Source organism: Asparagus officinalis, chromosome 8 (genome assembly GCF_001876935.1).
Source record: "Asparagus officinalis chromosome 8, Aspof.V1, whole genome shotgun sequence".
Taxonomy (NCBI): domain Eukaryota; kingdom Viridiplantae; phylum Streptophyta; class Magnoliopsida; order Asparagales; family Asparagaceae; genus Asparagus; species Asparagus officinalis.
This window is the reverse complement of record NC_033801.1, coordinates 82275638-82293276: the sequence shown is the minus strand read 5'-3', so window position 1 is coordinate 82293276 and position 17639 is coordinate 82275638. Positions and strand designations below refer to the sequence as shown.

General features: G+C 38.8%; 2 protein-coding genes and 1 long non-coding RNA gene across 3 annotated transcripts; all 3 read left to right on the top strand.

Annotated features, from left to right (window-relative positions):
* LOC109821443 lies at positions 6033-9747 on the top strand. Its single transcript, XM_020387628.1, has 3 exons — positions 6033-8656; positions 8740-8827; positions 8920-9747. Exons 1-3 carry the CDS (start codon positions 6033-6035, stop codon positions 9592-9594), a joined length of 3387 nt encoding a protein of 1128 aa, XP_020243217.1. The 3' UTR covers positions 9595-9747.
* On the top strand, positions 9966-10647 carry LOC109822259. Its single transcript, XM_020388430.1, has 3 exons — positions 9966-10154; positions 10246-10305; positions 10394-10647. The coding sequence occupies exons 1-3, from the start codon at positions 10046-10048 to the stop codon at positions 10639-10641; spliced, it is 417 nt and encodes a 138-aa protein (XP_020244019.1). The 5' UTR covers positions 9966-10045; the 3' UTR covers positions 10642-10647.
* On the top strand, positions 10855-11217 carry LOC109822260. Its single transcript, XR_002242063.1, has 3 exons — positions 10855-10916; positions 11001-11093; positions 11185-11217. It is a non-coding gene; the product is annotated as an uncharacterized LOC109822260 (long non-coding RNA).

Below are 17639 nucleotides of genomic sequence, written 5' to 3'. Positions count from 1 at the left end.
AAATTCCTTACGATTTGAGAGATATCTGCATTCTAATATGAAGAGACTGTCAATTTGTAGTCTCTTTTGTTAGAGCTTTGCACAGATCGTCCTCTTGTAATCTTCGTCTTGCCTCCTTGAGAATATGAGAGTCGTCAGATTGTAACTCCCGATGTTGATTATGGATGCTGTCGAATTAGGGCTTTCATCAGTTGTCGTGAAGGTCGTCAGATTGTAGCCTTCTACGTGAAAATCCTCAAATTGTAGCTTTCTGGAAGTCGTCAGATTGTAACTTCCATCATCGGTGTTTGATGGGGGACCAACTATCTATTGTGATTTTTAGACAGCCTACAGAACCCCCTCCAAAGTTTTCGAAAGTTCGCGGTTGACTGGGACGAATTTTCGGAATACTTTGGATCTCAACTCTGATCTTGTGAAGGCATCATGGTTGAAGGGATTTTCCACGTAGGACCTGTGTGAAGGTATGCACCATAATCCTGCTTCTGGAATGTGGGGGTGGACCCTGTATTTTGAACTTGTGATGCGGGTTTCACCCTTGCATGTTGAATTTGGAATGCGGGTGTGACCTCGGCGTTCGGTTTTTGCATTGCGGGTCTGACCTCAACGTTTTGACTTAAGACATGGGGTGGACCCTGCATTTTGAACTTGAGATGCGGGTTTCACCGTTGCGTGTTGAATTTGGAACACAGGTGTGACCTCGGCGTTTGGTTTTTTGCATCGCGGGTCAACATTTTGACTTAAGACATGGAAGTGGCTTCCGTGCATTTTTGACTAAATCTTTGAGACTTGTCTTTGGCTCATTTGTTTTAAGTCTCGGCTCACATCCATTAAGATGATGGACCTGCAAACGTGCATAGGATTTTTGGCAAACCCTCAACCATCAACGGATTTGATAAGCCTTTACCGACTACCGTTTGAGTCGGGCTAGCATAGGCTGTCTAAAAATTACAATAGTTAGTTGATCCCCCATCAAACACCGATGATGGAAGTTACAATCTGACGACTTCCAGAAGGCTACAATTTGAGGACTTTCACGTAGAAGGCTACAATCTGACGACCTTCACGACAACTAATGAAAGTCCCAATTCAACAGCCTTCACAATCAACATCGGGAGTTACAATCTGACGACTCTCATATTCTCAAGGAGCCAAGACGAAGATTACAAGACAATGATCTTTGCAACTCCGTTCCACATGTAACGTTGTGCTAAGAGAATGAACTCTCTTAGTCTTGATGCTATGATTTTGAATACATAGACTTTGTCATTTTGACGGGAAAAGACTAACCGGCAACGCGTGTTAGGCGTAGACTTATCTCTATTTAGGGATCAAGATAAAGTCCCCCATGCGTGTGAGGCATGGATTTTGATGTCCTTTTCACGGTAAAAGACTAACCGGCAACGTGTGTTAGACATTGACTTATCCCTACTTAGGATTCAGGATAAAATTCCCCATGCGTGTAAGGCATGGATTTTTGGTGTCATTTCTTCCTGTGTAGCTTGAAACACCGAAAGAATTAACAAGTTCATTGGGGGGGGTGACTGTTAGAGGTGTTATGTTAACATAACAGTATTTTATGGACCTATCGCTCTATTGAAGAGAGTCGATAAGTTGATTTGGTCGTCAGAGGTGTGGTGTTAACTTGACGAGTTTGTGGACCTATCGCTCCATTGAAGAGAGTCGATAAGCGGATTTTGTCAGAGGTGTAGTGTTAACGTGACAAGAAAGATATTGCTATGGAAGCAATTTTGAGAACTTATCGCTCAATTGGAGAGAGTCGATAAGTTGATTTGGTCGTCAGAGGTGTGGTGTTAACTTGACGAGTTTGTGGACCTATCGCTCTATTGAAGAGAGTCGATAAGTTGATTTGGTCGTCAGAGGTGTGGTGTTAACTTGACGAGTTTGTGGACCTATCGCTCCATTGAAGAGAGTCGATAAGCGGATTTTGTCAGAGGTGTAGTGTTAACGTGACAAGAAAGATATTGCTATGGAAGCAATTTTGAGAACTTATCGCTCTATTGGAGAGAGTCGATAAGTGGATTTTTGTCAGAGGTGTAGTGTTAACGTGACAAGAAAGATATTGCTATGGAAGCAATTTTGAGAACTTATCGCTCTATTGGAGAGAGTCGATAAGTTGATTTTGTCAGAGGTGTAGTATTAACGTGACGGGATTTGTGTTGCGATTTGGGTTTTGTCAGAGGTGTAGTGTTAATGTGACAAGAATTTGGAGTGATGCAAACTGAATGCATACTCTGTGGGGATGATGATCGTCAGAAGTGTAATGTTAACTCGACGATGTGAAAGATTCGTTACTCTTAATCCAGTGGATTCCAAGTAACCAACCCCCAGTCTTGATGAAGACTTAGCAGGGGAATAAAAAAGAGGTAGACAAGGCACATCACCTAGTGGGGCACTATCCATGAAGTCGGAATAGAATCACATCACCAGGTAGGCCATTATCTGATGAGTTTGACTATCAGAGGTAATTGTTAACGTGATAGTTGTTGGAGGCCCGGCATCCTACTGAAGAGGATTAGCTTCAGTGGCCGTAGTATCTTCCCCTTCTGACTGAGGAGATTGGACTTGGTCCGATTGCTCTGGAGAAGGTTGGGCTTGGTCCGATTGCTCAGGTTGATCCTGCCTACTTTGTTCTTCAGCTTTGATCCTGGCAATGATTTTTTGAGCCTGCTCGCCTTGAGAGATTAGTTGTCTCCAAGAACGGCATTCTGCAACTCCTATTCGGGCTAGGAGGTCGGTTTGCAAGTTGTGTCGACAGGTCTCTACTAAGGTAGATTGTGTCATACCTGACGAACACCGGAGAGCCATGGATCGGAATCTTTTGACATAGGCTTTGACGGACTCCCTCTTCTTCTGCTTAGTAGCAAGAAGGGTATGGATGGAGACTTCTGTATCCTCTTCAAAGAATCTTGACAGGAAGAGTCTCTCTAGATCCGCCCACTTTTGGATACAGCCCGCAGGCAGTTTCCTGAACCATTCAAAGGCAATTCCCTTGAGGGTGCCAATGAACAATCGAGCCAGTATGGCATCGTTCGATATTATATTTCCAGTCTGTGACTTGAAATGATAAATATGTTGGTTCGGTGATCCCGTAGATCCCTCTTATAAAACATTGTTGGTCTTTTTATAAACTGAGATGCTCAATACCTCACCTCATATACCATAAAGATTCATTCTTTGTACTAAAAATACGTTTTTGGCTAAATCAAAACTCATTAAACTCTATAAATCCGTGTAAAACAAAAGGGATAGAGTTGGGCGAGATATTACTTGCCTCTGGGTGATGAACAACTCCTGGATCTGAGAGAGAGTGGATCCCCTTGCTGCAATGTGAAGATTTCGACGAAAATCCTCCAAGTTCTCCCCCAAAATCACCAAGAACAAAACTAGGATTTAAGATAGGGGAGAGGGGCTAGGGTTTTCTCAGGTCTAAAGATGTGAGGGGTGATTTCGGGTGAAGGGGAATATATACGAAGAGTTAAACCTGACCCAAACCCGAACCAAAACAAAACAGACCCGAAACCTAAAAAACTGGAAATTAGCGTATCAGTCGACTAATGTGTCGACCGATACAGTCAGTCGACTGATGTGTCGACTGATCTGGAAAAATTTAGTTTTGTGCATGTTTTTGCTAATTTGTAAAAACAACACACAAAACTCTACACCCATACTCTCATATCATCTCAAATAACTTGCTATCATGTATTTCAATAACCTCAAGCTACTTATCTTAAAAGAATTATTTATTTACTAATAATTCATATATATTCATATAAAATTACGGGGTTCTACAACTAATCACCCTCCTAGTTTTCAAAATATTTTTAAAGAGTTTTTAACATGTTTTATAGAGCCAAATTGACTAGTTTATGAACACTACAAGAAATCTGATATTTAACGACCAAAATTAGTGAAGGGACCAGTTGACCGTCGTTAATGTGTATGTAATAACGACGGGTTTTTAAAGCCTTCGTCGAGTGATTACAAATATTATAGGAATGATGTGAGATGGGTAACGGTTTTCTAGTCCCTTCATTAATTTAATCCTAATACCGTCGTTATTGGGTCTCCTGAATAACGAAGGGTTCCATCACCATCATTGATGATACTCCTAATCATAATAGGAATGATAGTTAAACCTATTACTATTAATTAACAATACCCACAATACAAATCCCCAAACCCGAACCCGTATTCTACAATTCCCAAACTTCTGACTAATTAATTATCTCTCAGCCGCCATATCAATAAATTAACCTAGCTTATATTTTCTAAAAGTCTTCATCTTCTTCGTCAATACCTTCACGCCGCCGATCATCCCAGCGCCGCCGCTGCTCCAGCGTCGCCTCCCCGACGTTGCCCGCCGCCCCATCGTCGGCAGCTAACCCAGTCCGCCCACCTTTCGACGTTGCTGCAGCAAATCCCAGCACCGCCGTCGTCATCTCGAGATCAGGCCGCTCCTCGTCGTCGCGCGCCGTCTCGAGTTCAGTCGGCGTCGTCAACATCTGTTCGTCGGCTCCAGTTCGTCGGCGAGAGTCGGCGTCATCTTGAGTTCCCCGTCGTCAACTACAGTTCGTCGTGGTCTCGAGTCGTCGTACGTCTTCAGTTCGTCTGCAGATCTCGTCGTCGAGATCTCGTAGCCGTCGAGCAACGCCACAGAACCGCCCAGCGTCGTCGTCGCCCCAGCGCCATCGCCGCCCCAGCGCCATCGCCGCCCCAGCGCCGTCGTCGAGAACTCTTCCTCCATCGCGCGGCTCGACGTACGGTAACTTGTTCAGTTACTGTTTGATTTTAGTACACACCCTATACTTTAAACTAGATTGCACTTAAGTACCCCTTGTAACAATTAAAGCCAAAAAGATTTATGAATTTGCAAATAGGTGTTGATTCTATTCTTTCCATCAAAAAATATTTATATGATTGTTTAAAAACTTGTTCAGTTACGGTCTCTTATTTCTTAAAACATTTATATGATTGTTTAAAAATATTTATGAATTTGCTAAATTGATTCCTCGAAGGTAATTTTTGCAGTTACTGTTTGATTTTAGTACAGACCCTATAGTTTCAACTACTTTGCACTTAAGTACCCCCTTGTAACAATTAAAGCAAAAAACATTTATGAATTTGCAAATAAGTTTTGATTCTATTCTTCCTATAAAAAAATATTTATATGATTGTTTAAAAACTTATACCAATCCCACCGATAAGTAATTGCTTAAGGAAATTATTGGAACAAATTGACAAGCATTGGTCATCATGATCATTATCTAGATTTGGAGAATTCCAATGGCAGACAAGATAGTATTCAAAAGTTCTTTATTCTTAAAACTATGATATTTCTATTATTCACGTACTCCGTCTACATCTCCACTTTCACGTGTTGTCCAAATCCTTACTCAATCCCCGCTCTTTTGACTGCTCACTCAAATGTTCATCGCTACAAGAAATCTAGTATTTAACGACCAAAATTAGTGAAGAGACCAGTTGACCATCATTATATACATGTTGCAATTATATTGGCTTAAAGTACCCTATACATGTTGCAATTATATACCCTATACATGTTGCAATTATATACCCTATACATGTTGCAATTATATACCCTATAAATGTGTGGTATTTACTTAAGTTAAATGAATTTTAAATGATTATTTCTTTAGCTATTCAGATGTACTTGTCAAGCTTGGACATACCACTTTCCATTAACAAGTCATTTTGTTAGTTATAATCATAGTTCCTATGTCACATGTGCTTTGAAAGGAAAATGAGTTTTTTTTTTACTAATTTGTTCTATTTACTAATTTGTTATATGGTAGTATTTTTGCCTTTAAATTGACCCTATAATTGCATAAATAAATACTTTCTGAATGACACCATATATAGGTTAACTTCTTTGCATTAGAATGACCATATATCTGAACATATGAGTCTCTACATAAAATTAAGCATTTATTTGTGTTTAGTTTTTGAAGAGGTTGAAATATTTTTCAGGAAATTTTAGTACATTGCTTGAAATGGCGCCGAATAAAGATTGGATGGACCTAGTAGATGATGATAGACTTGATCCAAAATATAAAGAAGGGGTTGATCAGTTTTTAGACTATGCATATGAGAAGCTGTTGGATAGTTTTAATGAAAAGGATGAAGACTTTGAAATTCGATGTCCATGTGTTAAATGCAGCAATGTGAAGTCTGGTAATCGTGAGTCGGTAAAGACCCACTTGATTGTTCATGGAATTATTAAAAACTACAGATTTTGGTGTCATCACGGCGAAAGACAGGGTGAGTCCATTTCGGAGTTTGATGAAGAACAAGAAGAAATGATAGAAGAAAGCCAGAGTGACGATGAAATGCAAGAAATGATTGGAGATTTATTTCATAATTCAACTGGCGTTGTTGCACCTGATGCCACGTCGAGTCAGGATATTCTTGAGCAGGAACCAGATGGACATGCAAAACAATTCTACAGTCTTTTAGGTGACTCCGAGAAACCTTTGTATGAAGGCTCTAAATGTTCAAAGTTATCTGCTTTAGTGAAACTACTTCACATAAAGAGCCTAAATAGGTGGAGTAATAAATCATTCTCAATGTTGCTCCAGTTTTTGAATGAGGAGCTATTGCCAGGGGAATCAACACTGCCTAATTCGTATGACGAGGCCAAAAAATTAATCCGAGACCTTGGCCTATCATATGAAAAAATTGATTCGTGTCCATTCTCTTGCATGCTGTTTTGGAAAAATGAAGAAGGTCTTGATACGTGTCAGAGATGTGGTGCTTCTAGATGGAAACTTGATAAACATGGAAAAGAGATCAAGCGAAAGGCAAATGGTAAAAAAATACCACAAAAGACATTGCGATATTTTCCTCTTAAGCCACGATTGCAAAGGCTTTACATGTCTTCGAAGACAGCTTCTGATATGAGATGGCACCATGAAAGACAAGTTGAGGACGGAGTGATGAGGCATCCAGCTGACTCTAAGGCTTGGAAAAACTTTAATGAGCTACATGAAAGCTTTGCCGAAGAGCCCCGAAATGTTAGGCTCGGTCTTGCAAGTGATGGTTTCCAACCTTTCACAAATTCAAAAGTTTCTTATAGCATATGGCCCGTTTTACTTGTACCATATAACTTACCACCATGGATGTGCATGAAGCAATCTAATTTTATTTTATCTATGCTCATTCCTGGTCCAACTGGTCCTGGAGATGCTATTGACACCTACTTACAACCATTGATAGAAGAACTAAAGGAGTTGTGGGCCTCAGGCGTTCGAACATATGATGTATCTCTGAGACAGAATTTCATTTTACGTGCAGCACTAATTTGGACCATTAATGATTTTCCTGCTTATGCAAATTTATCTGGATGGAGCACTAAGGGGAAATTAGCATGTCCTTGTTGTAATAAGCACACTCACTCTATCAGGTTAAAATATGGAGGCAAGCAGAGCTATATGGGGCATCGTCGCTATCTTGATGAAAATCACAGTTGGAGAAAGGATAAGAAATCATTTGATGGCACTAGGGAGAGAGGGTATGCAGCGCCGAAGCTGACCGGAGATGACATCCTTAAGCAGGTGGAAGATCTTATAGGGATCACCTTGACCAATCATCCAGAGAAGAAAATTAAAATATCACACGAAAGACGGGGAGATAATTGGAATAAAAAAAGTATTTTTTTTGATTTGCCATATTGGAGAACTCTCTTATTGCGACATAATTTAGATGTCATGCATATTGAGAAGAATATTTGTGATAGTCTGCTGGGAACAATCATGAACATTAAAGGAAAGACAAAGGATAATATCAAAGCCCGTCTCGATTTACAAGCAATGAGTTTAAAACCGGAGTTACATCCAATCCAGAGAGGAGATAAACTTGTGATGCCAGCAGCTTGTTATACTTTATCCCAAGAAGAGCAAAGCAAATTTTGTCGATTTCTAAAGGAGTTAAAAGTTCCAGATGGATTTTCATCCAATATTTCTCAATGTGTAAATCTTAAAGAGCGTAAGATTTTGGGGTTAAAGAGTCATGACTGTCACGTTCTTTTGCAGCGCTTGATTCCTGTATCGATTCGTGGCCTTCTTCATGCAAAAGTGTGTGAAGCAATTATTGAACTTTCCATATTCTTCACTATATTATGTGCCAAGACATTAAGGGTGGATGAACTTAAGCAAATTGATGAGCAGATTCCACTTACGTTATGTAAGCTTGAGAAGATTTTTCCACCTTCAATTTTTGATGTTATGCTGCATTTAGTAGTTCATTTAGCATCTGAAGCCATACTTGGAGGGCCTGTTCGATTTCGATGGATGTACCCAGTGGAGCGTCAGCTTTATACTTATAAGTCATATATCAGAAATAGGGCACGTCCAGAAGGGTCAATTGCTGAAGGATATATAGCAGATGAATGCATGACTTTTTGCTCAAGATATCTAAAAGGCTTCGAGACAAAGTTTAATCGCCTTGAAAGAAATTATGAAGATGACAATAGAGAATGTAATGAAGCACAACTATCTATTTTCAGACATAGTGGGCGGGCATTGGGTGCTGCCACCACCCGCTACCTTGATGAACGTGAGTGGTTGCAAGCTCATATTTATGTTCTAAAGAACTGTGATGAAGTGCAACCACACATTGAGTAAGTCACTAAAGTTTAAGATTCTACTAATAAATTTACTATAGTTAGTCAACGTTAATCATATTTATGATATTTTAATGTAGGGACTACAATGAATTCGTGAGAGAACCCACAAATCACTATGATGATAAAGATTGGGATAAGAACTTTATCGAGTGGTTCCAAGCTCTAGTACGTATATATCTTGCCTTATTTTTTAAATATCTTGATTGGTTCATTTTATTACATGTTCCATGACTTGATCATATTTTGGTTTTGTTTAGGTTTATCAGAGTTATCGAGAAGATGATGACTTACTTTCACTATCTCGTGGTCCAAGTAAGATTGTTAAATGTTTTACTGGATTTGTCATAAATGGACATCGATTTCATACAGAAAGTCGAGATAATTGTTTGTCAACTCAAAGTAGTGGGGTTGCAGTTGTTGGTGATGCTGGTGATGGTGGAGATATAGATTATTATGGTGCTTTGGTTGAAGTTGTCGAATTAGAGTATCCTGGTAGAAGAAAGGTTGTTCTATTTCGTTGTAAATGGTGGGATGTGCACGGCAAAGGAAAAGGGACCGCTTTGAAAGAAGACAAATATGGATTTATCAGTATTAACTGCCGACACTTGCTAAAGACGAATGACCACTTTATACTTGCTGGCCAAGCATCACAAGTTTTTTATGTTGAGGATATTGCCAATGAAGGTTGGCATGTAGTTCTTAAAGCACAACCCCGTGATTCCTATGATATGCCACCAGATACAGATGATTGTGGGATAACAGACGATGGAGTTGAAGCTTATTTGCAAGATGAATCATTTGATGCTCAGGCTATTGCATCAACATCATTGGAAGATGATTATATCAATTTGAGAAGGAGTGATATTGATCCAATTATTGTAAATTCGGTCTCAACTTCAAAAAAGAGGAAAAAGACTCAAGCAGAGAATTAGAACGCTTTAATTAAAGAATAGAACACAAATGATATTGTGTTATTGAGATAAAATTTAAGTTGTATCTTCACTATAACTATTCCTTTTTTAGACATATGATGTTCTTTTCTTCATATTTTGGATGTGGCTTTGACATTGCAGCAAGTGCTTCTACATTAGTGTATTATGTATTTATTGTTATGCTTGTCCTTCGTGATATCTTCTTCTTTTATTCATTTCTCTTTTGATATTTGTTTCATACATAGTGTGTAATACTTAAATTCCTTTTCATAGCAGGAAAATGAAAACTCAAGAAGTCACTTCCAAAAGCAAAAAGGCACAATTTCTAGCACCCAGGTCATTAATTAGGAAGCGACTTCAAGCAATTGCAGAAAATTCATTAAGAAGGGAACAACTCCGTACTTGTCATGACAAGAACTTGAATATTCAAAATCCAATACAAGATCAAAATATGGGTACAAATTTTAGTGCTGATTCAGAAAACTTTGAAGAGGAGAATTTTGCACAAAATCGCAGGAGAAGTGCAAATACTAACAATGAAGAGAATGATGATTCTGCAGGTTGATGAGACTTAAAATTTATTATTATTTCTTTTTTATCTTTCAATTTATTTTTTTATGATTGGATTAATAATTGCCCAATTTTTTACAGAATCAAATAATCATCGAGTGCAAAGTGATGATGTAATACTAAATGAATCTCGACAAGAAGGTATATTCTTTATTAATTACAAGAAGAAATATTTTTATCAATTTCTTTAACTATATCTTGTTTCTAACATATGATATGATGTATGCAGCTGATAATTCTCAAAGGAAGAAAAATCCACCTCGTGGTAGTAATAAGTGTCTAAAGTTGAATAATTTGTCACATGGGGAGAAAAAAATCATTACTTTTTATCAGAATAGAGCTATTGAACCAGAATTTTCACGATATCTTGGAATTATTATTCGAGATAGAAATATTTGCCCAGTAGCTGTTGAGAATTGGGCCAAAATACCACAACAAAATAAAGATCATATGTGGGCATCCATTAAGGTACATTGAAAATTAATTTTTTACAATTGGTTTTTAATTCTTATAAATTAAATTTTGATTCAAATTTGATATAGGATAAATTTGATGCTGATGACATGGAGCAAAAGAGAGAGTCAGTAATGAGATACTTGCGCGATTTGTGGAATAAGTGGCGTGGTGACATGCACAGGAAATATGTGAAAGAAAATTCATTGCAAGTTGCACTTAGAAATAAACCTATAGAAGTGAGTGTTGATGACTGGGATTGGCTAGTTAAGGAACATTATTTTTCTTCAAAATTCCAGGTATTAATCTCCTAATTTTATTAATTAATTTGTTCCATGTATATTGTTGGATTGTTAAAATTATCTTTTAATCTTGATGTATAGAAAGCAAGCCAACAAAATACACTTAACAGAGGCAAAAGAAAGATGCTCCACCACACGGGCAGCAAATCCTTTAGACAAATTGCGTGGGAATTGGTATACATTCAAAACTAATTTCTTATTTATTTATAACTACTTTGTTTTTTAGTTTGATGTTGTACTCATTTGTATTTAATATTTGAATAAGGGTGGCAAGTCAGGAAATCCACCTGATGTGGCAAAAATGTTTCATGAAACTCGAAAGAAAGCTAATGAAACACTAGAAAATGGGGATCAAGATAAATATGTAAGTAGAATATGTGTTTAAGTTTGATAATGATGCATTATATAGTACTAACATACGAATTTAATTTTTATAGGATGAAATTGTTCAAGTCAAACAAGCAAACCCTTCACTTTCTGACATTGAGATAGTTGAGAAAATCTGGGGGAAGCAATCTCATGGTCACATCACTGTATTTGGTGGTGGGACTACTTTGAAAGATTTGAGAGGACCGCTCCCTAGTCGATCTGATCTGGAAGCACGGGTTATAGAAGAAAAGAGAAAGAACCAGATGCTTCAACAACGCTTAGATGAGCAGGAGCAACAACAACAAAGGATGTCTGAGTTGGAGTCACAAGTGAAAGCTATGCAAGAACTTTTTTTTAGGCAATCATCTTCATTGGCTCCTCAAACTCAAGAACGTGTGCAGGATTAGGTAATTATTTTTTTGTAAAATCTCTTATATACTTTTATGATTGACTACTTGCACTAAAAAATATGAATTTTACTTAATAAGATAATATTTTCTTAATTGATATTTCTTAATTATGTGATTTTTTAAATTTTTCAGGCTATCCATGCAAGATTAGGAGGGGGGTAGCTCGAGTCTTCTTTAATTTGACGATGATTAGAGATGAAAGAATGTGTCTTCCACAAACTTTTATTTTAATTAGTTTTAGATAGTTTCATGTATTTTTCTTTGGAACGATTAGGATATTAAATCTTGTTATTAGTATTGAATATTTGAGGATGGTGTAATTTTATTTATTGATGTTATTAATGAATGGAATTTTTTGTTTTCCCTCTTATTCATTATTGGGTATTTTTAATATATTTTTGTTGTGAATCTTAGTGTCTGGTTGAGAATAATATGATAGTTGCCTATGAATGAAAAAATTATTATTGATGTATATTAGAAATTTGTAGTCTACAATGATGGTTTTATAAACCGTATTTTGTTCATCAACGAAGGGAAAGCACCGTCGTTGATGGGTTACTAATTACCCATTATGAGAACTTTTACGACGGTATCCAACCGTCATTAATTAGTCTTCAACGATGGGAAAATATCCCCGTAACTAATGGTAACGACGGGAAAATATCCCCGTAACTAACGGTAACGACGGGAAAATATCCCGTCACTGATGGTAACGACGGGAAAATATCCCCGTTACTGATGGTATCGTAAATATTAACGACGGTAATATGTTCCGTCGTTATAGACTCTATAACGACGGGTAGTATATCCCTTCGTGACCCTTTAGCGAAGAGGGCTTCAACAACGGGTGACGAAGGGATTTTTCCCCGTCGTTAGCATACAATAACGAATGTTTTCAGCTCTTTAACGAAGGGAAATCCCTTCGTTAAAGACGTAATTTCTTGTAGTGTTTATTGATGACTATTCCAGGAGAAATTGGGTATACCCGATGAAGCATAAACATCAGGTCCTGGATATTTTTGTGGAGTGGAAAAAGAAAGTGGAACTGCAGACAGGTAGAAAGGTGAAGACTCTACGTTCAGATAACGGTGAAGAGTATAAGAATGATCCGTTTCTGCAGTTTTGCCGGGATCACGGCATTAGGCGACACTTCACAGTACGTGAGACACCACAACAGAACGGGGTGGCTGAAAGGTTGAACCGCACCTTGCTGGAGAAGGTGCGATGTATGATGACACAGAGTGGATTGTCAAGATCCTTTTGGGCCGAAGCGTTGGTTTATGCGAGCCATCTCGTGAATAGGTTGCCGTGCACTGCGATACAGGGGAAGACTCCGTTGGAGCGTTGGTCTGGTTCGGTAGCTAGTGACTATGAGTCGCTTCGGATATTTGGGTGTCCAGCTTATTACCATGTCAGTGATGGTAAATTGAATCCGAGGGCGAGGAAAGCAGTCTTTGTGGGATTTAGAGATGGAGTTAAAGGCTTCAAGTTATGGGATCCACAGGACAAGAAGATAGTTATTAGCAGGGATGTCACATTTGACGAGGCGTACATGATGAAGCCTCAAGTTCCTCAGCAGGTGGAGGAAGACCAGATTCAGGAGATATCGCAGCAGGTGGAGGATGATGTGACCCCACCCATTCCAGATAACATTGTATCCATTGAGGTTCCTACAGAGGTGACACTGGAAGGAGATGGGATGACAGCCGGGCATTTAGAGGATACAGTGGATGTTGGGACTCAAGAACAGGGTCATGTTCAAGAGTCCATTGCAGCTAATAGACCAAGAAGAAATATTCGTCGGCCAGCTAGATATAACGATGTCATGGTTGCATATGCTTTATCAGCAGAAGTCGTTGATGATTTGGTTCCTTTTACATTCAAGGAAGCAGAGTCAAGCTCTGATTCGAATAGGTGGAGGGAAGCCATGGAGGAAGAGATGCAGTCTCTTCATAAGAACGACACTTGGGAACTTGCAAAGCTACCGAAAGGTAAGAAGGCTATTGGATGCAAGTGGGTGTATGCAAAGAAAGAGGGATCTTCTATTGGGGAAATTAGATTCAAAGCCAGATTGGTTGCCAAGGGATATGCACAGCTAGAGGGCGTTGATTACAACGAGGTATTTTCACCTGTTGTGAAGCATTCGTCGATTCGTATTTTATTGGCATTGGTGGCACAGCTGGATTTGGATTTGGTCCAGATGGATGTGAAAACAGCCTTTCTACATGGAGATTTAGAAGAGGAGATCTACATGACACAACCTATGAGGTTCAAAGCTGCAGGAAAGGAAGAATTGGTATGCAAGCTGAAGAAGTCTCTTTACGGATTGAAGCAATCGCCGCGACAATGGTATAAGAGTTTCGACGGCTTTATGATTGGCCGATGGTACACGAGGAGCCCATATGACCCGTGTGTTTACATGCACAAGCTACAGAATGGTGAGTATATCTATTTGTTGTTATATGTTGACGATATGCTCATAGCTTCCAGGAATACTTCAGCTATTAGGAAGTTAAAAAAAGAGCTGTGTTCCGAATTTGAGATGAAGGATCTTGGAGAAGCAAAGAAGATATTGGGTATGGAGATTGAGAGAGACAGGGTGAAGGGGAGGTTGAAGTTGACACAGAGGAGTTACTTGCAGAAGATGCTGAAGAAATTCAGTTATGATGTATGCCAAGGCGGTGAGTACTCCATTAGCTCCCCACTTTAAGCTATCAGCTAAGATGTTACCTGTTTCAATTGAGGACCGTGAATACATGTCCAAAGTTCCATATGCCAATCCTGTGGGTAGCTTGATGTATGCGATGGTGTGTACAAGGCCAGATTTTTCATAGGCCGTGAGCATGGTATCCAGATACACGCACGACCCCGGGAAGGGTCATTGGGAGGCCGTGAAGTGGATTCTACGGTATATCAAAGGTACCGTGGATGTTGGTTTTGTATTTCATAAGAATGAGAAGAACGGGCAGGATTGTATTGGTTACGTGGATTCTTATTAAGCGGGGGATCTGGACAAGCGCCGGTCTACTAGCGGATATGTGTTTACACTAGCAGGAGCACCGGTGTGTTGGAGATGCACACTTCAGTCTACAGTGGCTCTCTCCACTACGGAGGCAGAGTATATGGCGTTGACTGAAGCTGTGAAGGAGGCTTTGTGGTTGCAGGGATTATTGGAGAACTTGGGGATTGCACAGGAGACCCTTCGGGTATATTGTGATAGCATGTCAGCTATCTATTTGGCGAAAAACCAAGTTTATCATGCACGCACGAAGCACATCGATGTCAGATTCCATTTTGTTCGTGATGTTTTGGATGAAGGAGACGTCATGTTGGAGAAGATCCACACGAAGGACAACCCTGCAGATATGTTGACCAAAGTTGTTTCAGGTGTCAAGTTTGGTCATTGTTTGGAACTTTTGAACATTCTTCGGTGTTGAGGCCTTTGGAGGCCATTTGGGTGAACTACGTTCGGCTTGATTCCTTGGGCAAGAGGATACGTAGGCAGTCTTTACGATGCAGCCGGTTTGGATTAGTTGATTTTGATGGGGGTGAGATTGTTTGGACTCTCGTTCGGGTTCCCAACTTGTTGTCGAATGAGTGGGACATTTGGTTGCTTTGGTGTCGGCTCAGTTTTGAAAGAAACTTCACCGAGGTGGAGAATTGTGAAGCGTGGGGCCACACCCACGTGTATTGAGCAGCACGTGGGGGGAAGCATGCGGTTTTGTTTCCGCAGCGTAACTGGCCCACCCGAAATCAAGCTTTATAAAACCCTTCCCTAGGGTTTCGTGCGGTTTGAGCAAGTGCAATTGAAGGCAGGGGAGAAAGAAAATTTTGGCGGCTGCAGGCTTGAAAAGCATGCGCAATTGAGGGCCAAGGCAGTGAGTGCAAGGGGCGGCTGCAGAGAAGCAAGATTGTGATTCTTTGTTTTGCTGCTGCACAAAGTCCTTTTGTAGTTGTTTTTGGGGTTTTGTGTCTTCCCCTTTGAGAGAATATTTGTAAGAGGGATTTGAGAGTTTGTTTGAGAGGGTTTAGATTGTGAGATTGTAAACCCTAGTTGTATCTCTCCCTCTAATAGTAGATCTCCCCCTCCTTGCCCCGTGGACGTAGGCTATTTGCCGAACCACGTAAAAATAGTTTATCGATCTTGTTGTGATTTGTAATAGCTTGTAGGTTCCATCGACAAGTCAGTCCTAGAACTGATGAGAGGAAGAGCTGATATCTCACTTTGTTGAGATATTTTGCTTTCGATTCTTGTTTCTTTTGTGAACGAGAATTTCGTTGTGATCTAATCTCTTGTTGTGCATCTTACGCATCGGAGGTGCTGCCGAAATTTCCACTGCGCACAACACGGACATTATCCTAATAGAATGGGCATTACCTCTTACGTGGGAATAAAAAAAAATTACAAAACTTCCAACGCTGTCCATTCCCACTTATTCTCTACATTGCACTCAAACGTGAGAAAAAACGAGCATTTCATTCCCACATTAATTTCGTTCAATTATTTTCTTTAGTCCATTCTCCCTTTTCTTGATTCCCGCTTACAAAACGAGGTAATAATTCTTATGTGCATTCATCTTCAAGTAGAGGTGCTGTTACATATGCTTTATTAACCCTAATCAGCTTGGCTAACATCAATTATATTAATGTCAAGTTGCCATTTGCTGTCTATTTGCTTGAGTCTGTTCTTCTTCTTCTTCTTCTTCTTGTTTTTCTGTGTATTTTTAGTTATGGTTCTTTGATTTGTAAAGTATGATTTTTTGTACTTTTGTGGTTGAATATTGTGTGACATATAAAATTTTGCATTAATCGTGATCAGACTGACATCACTCTTGGTTTATCTCTGCTCAATTACTATGCTCATGTTAGTAACTAGACTTGAGAGTTTTAAGGTTTCAATAAACGCAATTAGGCAATATATATATAATATATAACAAGCTTTGCTTAGAATAAGCTATATTTTAAGATATTTTTGAAAGAATAAAGTGAAATTCCAACTAGCTGTTGTGCAAATATGGGAGAAAATTCATGTTGTTCCAAGTTTATTCTTTAATCTTGTGTCCACCACTTCCCCAACAATCAAAAGCTATGGAGCACAAGAAAAATTAATGGAAAAAGCACTATGAAGTAAACGACAAATTTGCACATCTTTCTCTCGATAGTCAAAAGGAGAATCATTTTGCACATAAATTTTTTGATTCTCATAAATTTTCAAGCAATAATGGCACACTCTCAACTATAATTAAAGCCCAAAACTGGTATTATCCCATTCTAATTACTTATAAAAGATTAGAAATTTAACCTTACTAAATATCTTAATTGTGAACTTTAGCAATGAACATTTGCCTATTGTCAATCATCATTTTTCTAAATCGGAATCCTCTCCAATTAGATGGTAATTAGAGAGTGTCCAATTAATTTACATCTTTGTCTTCTATTTCAATTTAAAAATTTAGATGAAGGCACATAGAACTTTCAATTAATATCGCAAATATTATTTTCAACAATAGTGGTTCTGAAGGCAATAATGGCTTTCAAGATAATGACAACATCCTACATGGCTTCATCTCAGCGCTTAAAATTGAAGTAAAATCTGAGGATTAGGATAATTGAATCCTCTCTCATTATCACCTTATTGGAAATGATCCGAATCCTATTTTTATGCTTTGATTATCCACCCCATGAATGGATGCACCAACAAGTAGTCGTCGTTGCCCAAAAGCCTAAAGCAACAAAAGGTATCATTGTCAACACAAATACCTATGTCAAACTTACTAACTAAACGTGGTGTCAATTGACCCCTATATATTATTGCCCAAATGTTGATAGACCCCATTGCAGTTCTATTGATGTAAATAGATAATCCGTACTATTGACCAAATGCGGATAGACCCTCATAGTTGATTTACATTTTACCTCTTGAAAGAGCAAAAAAAAAAAA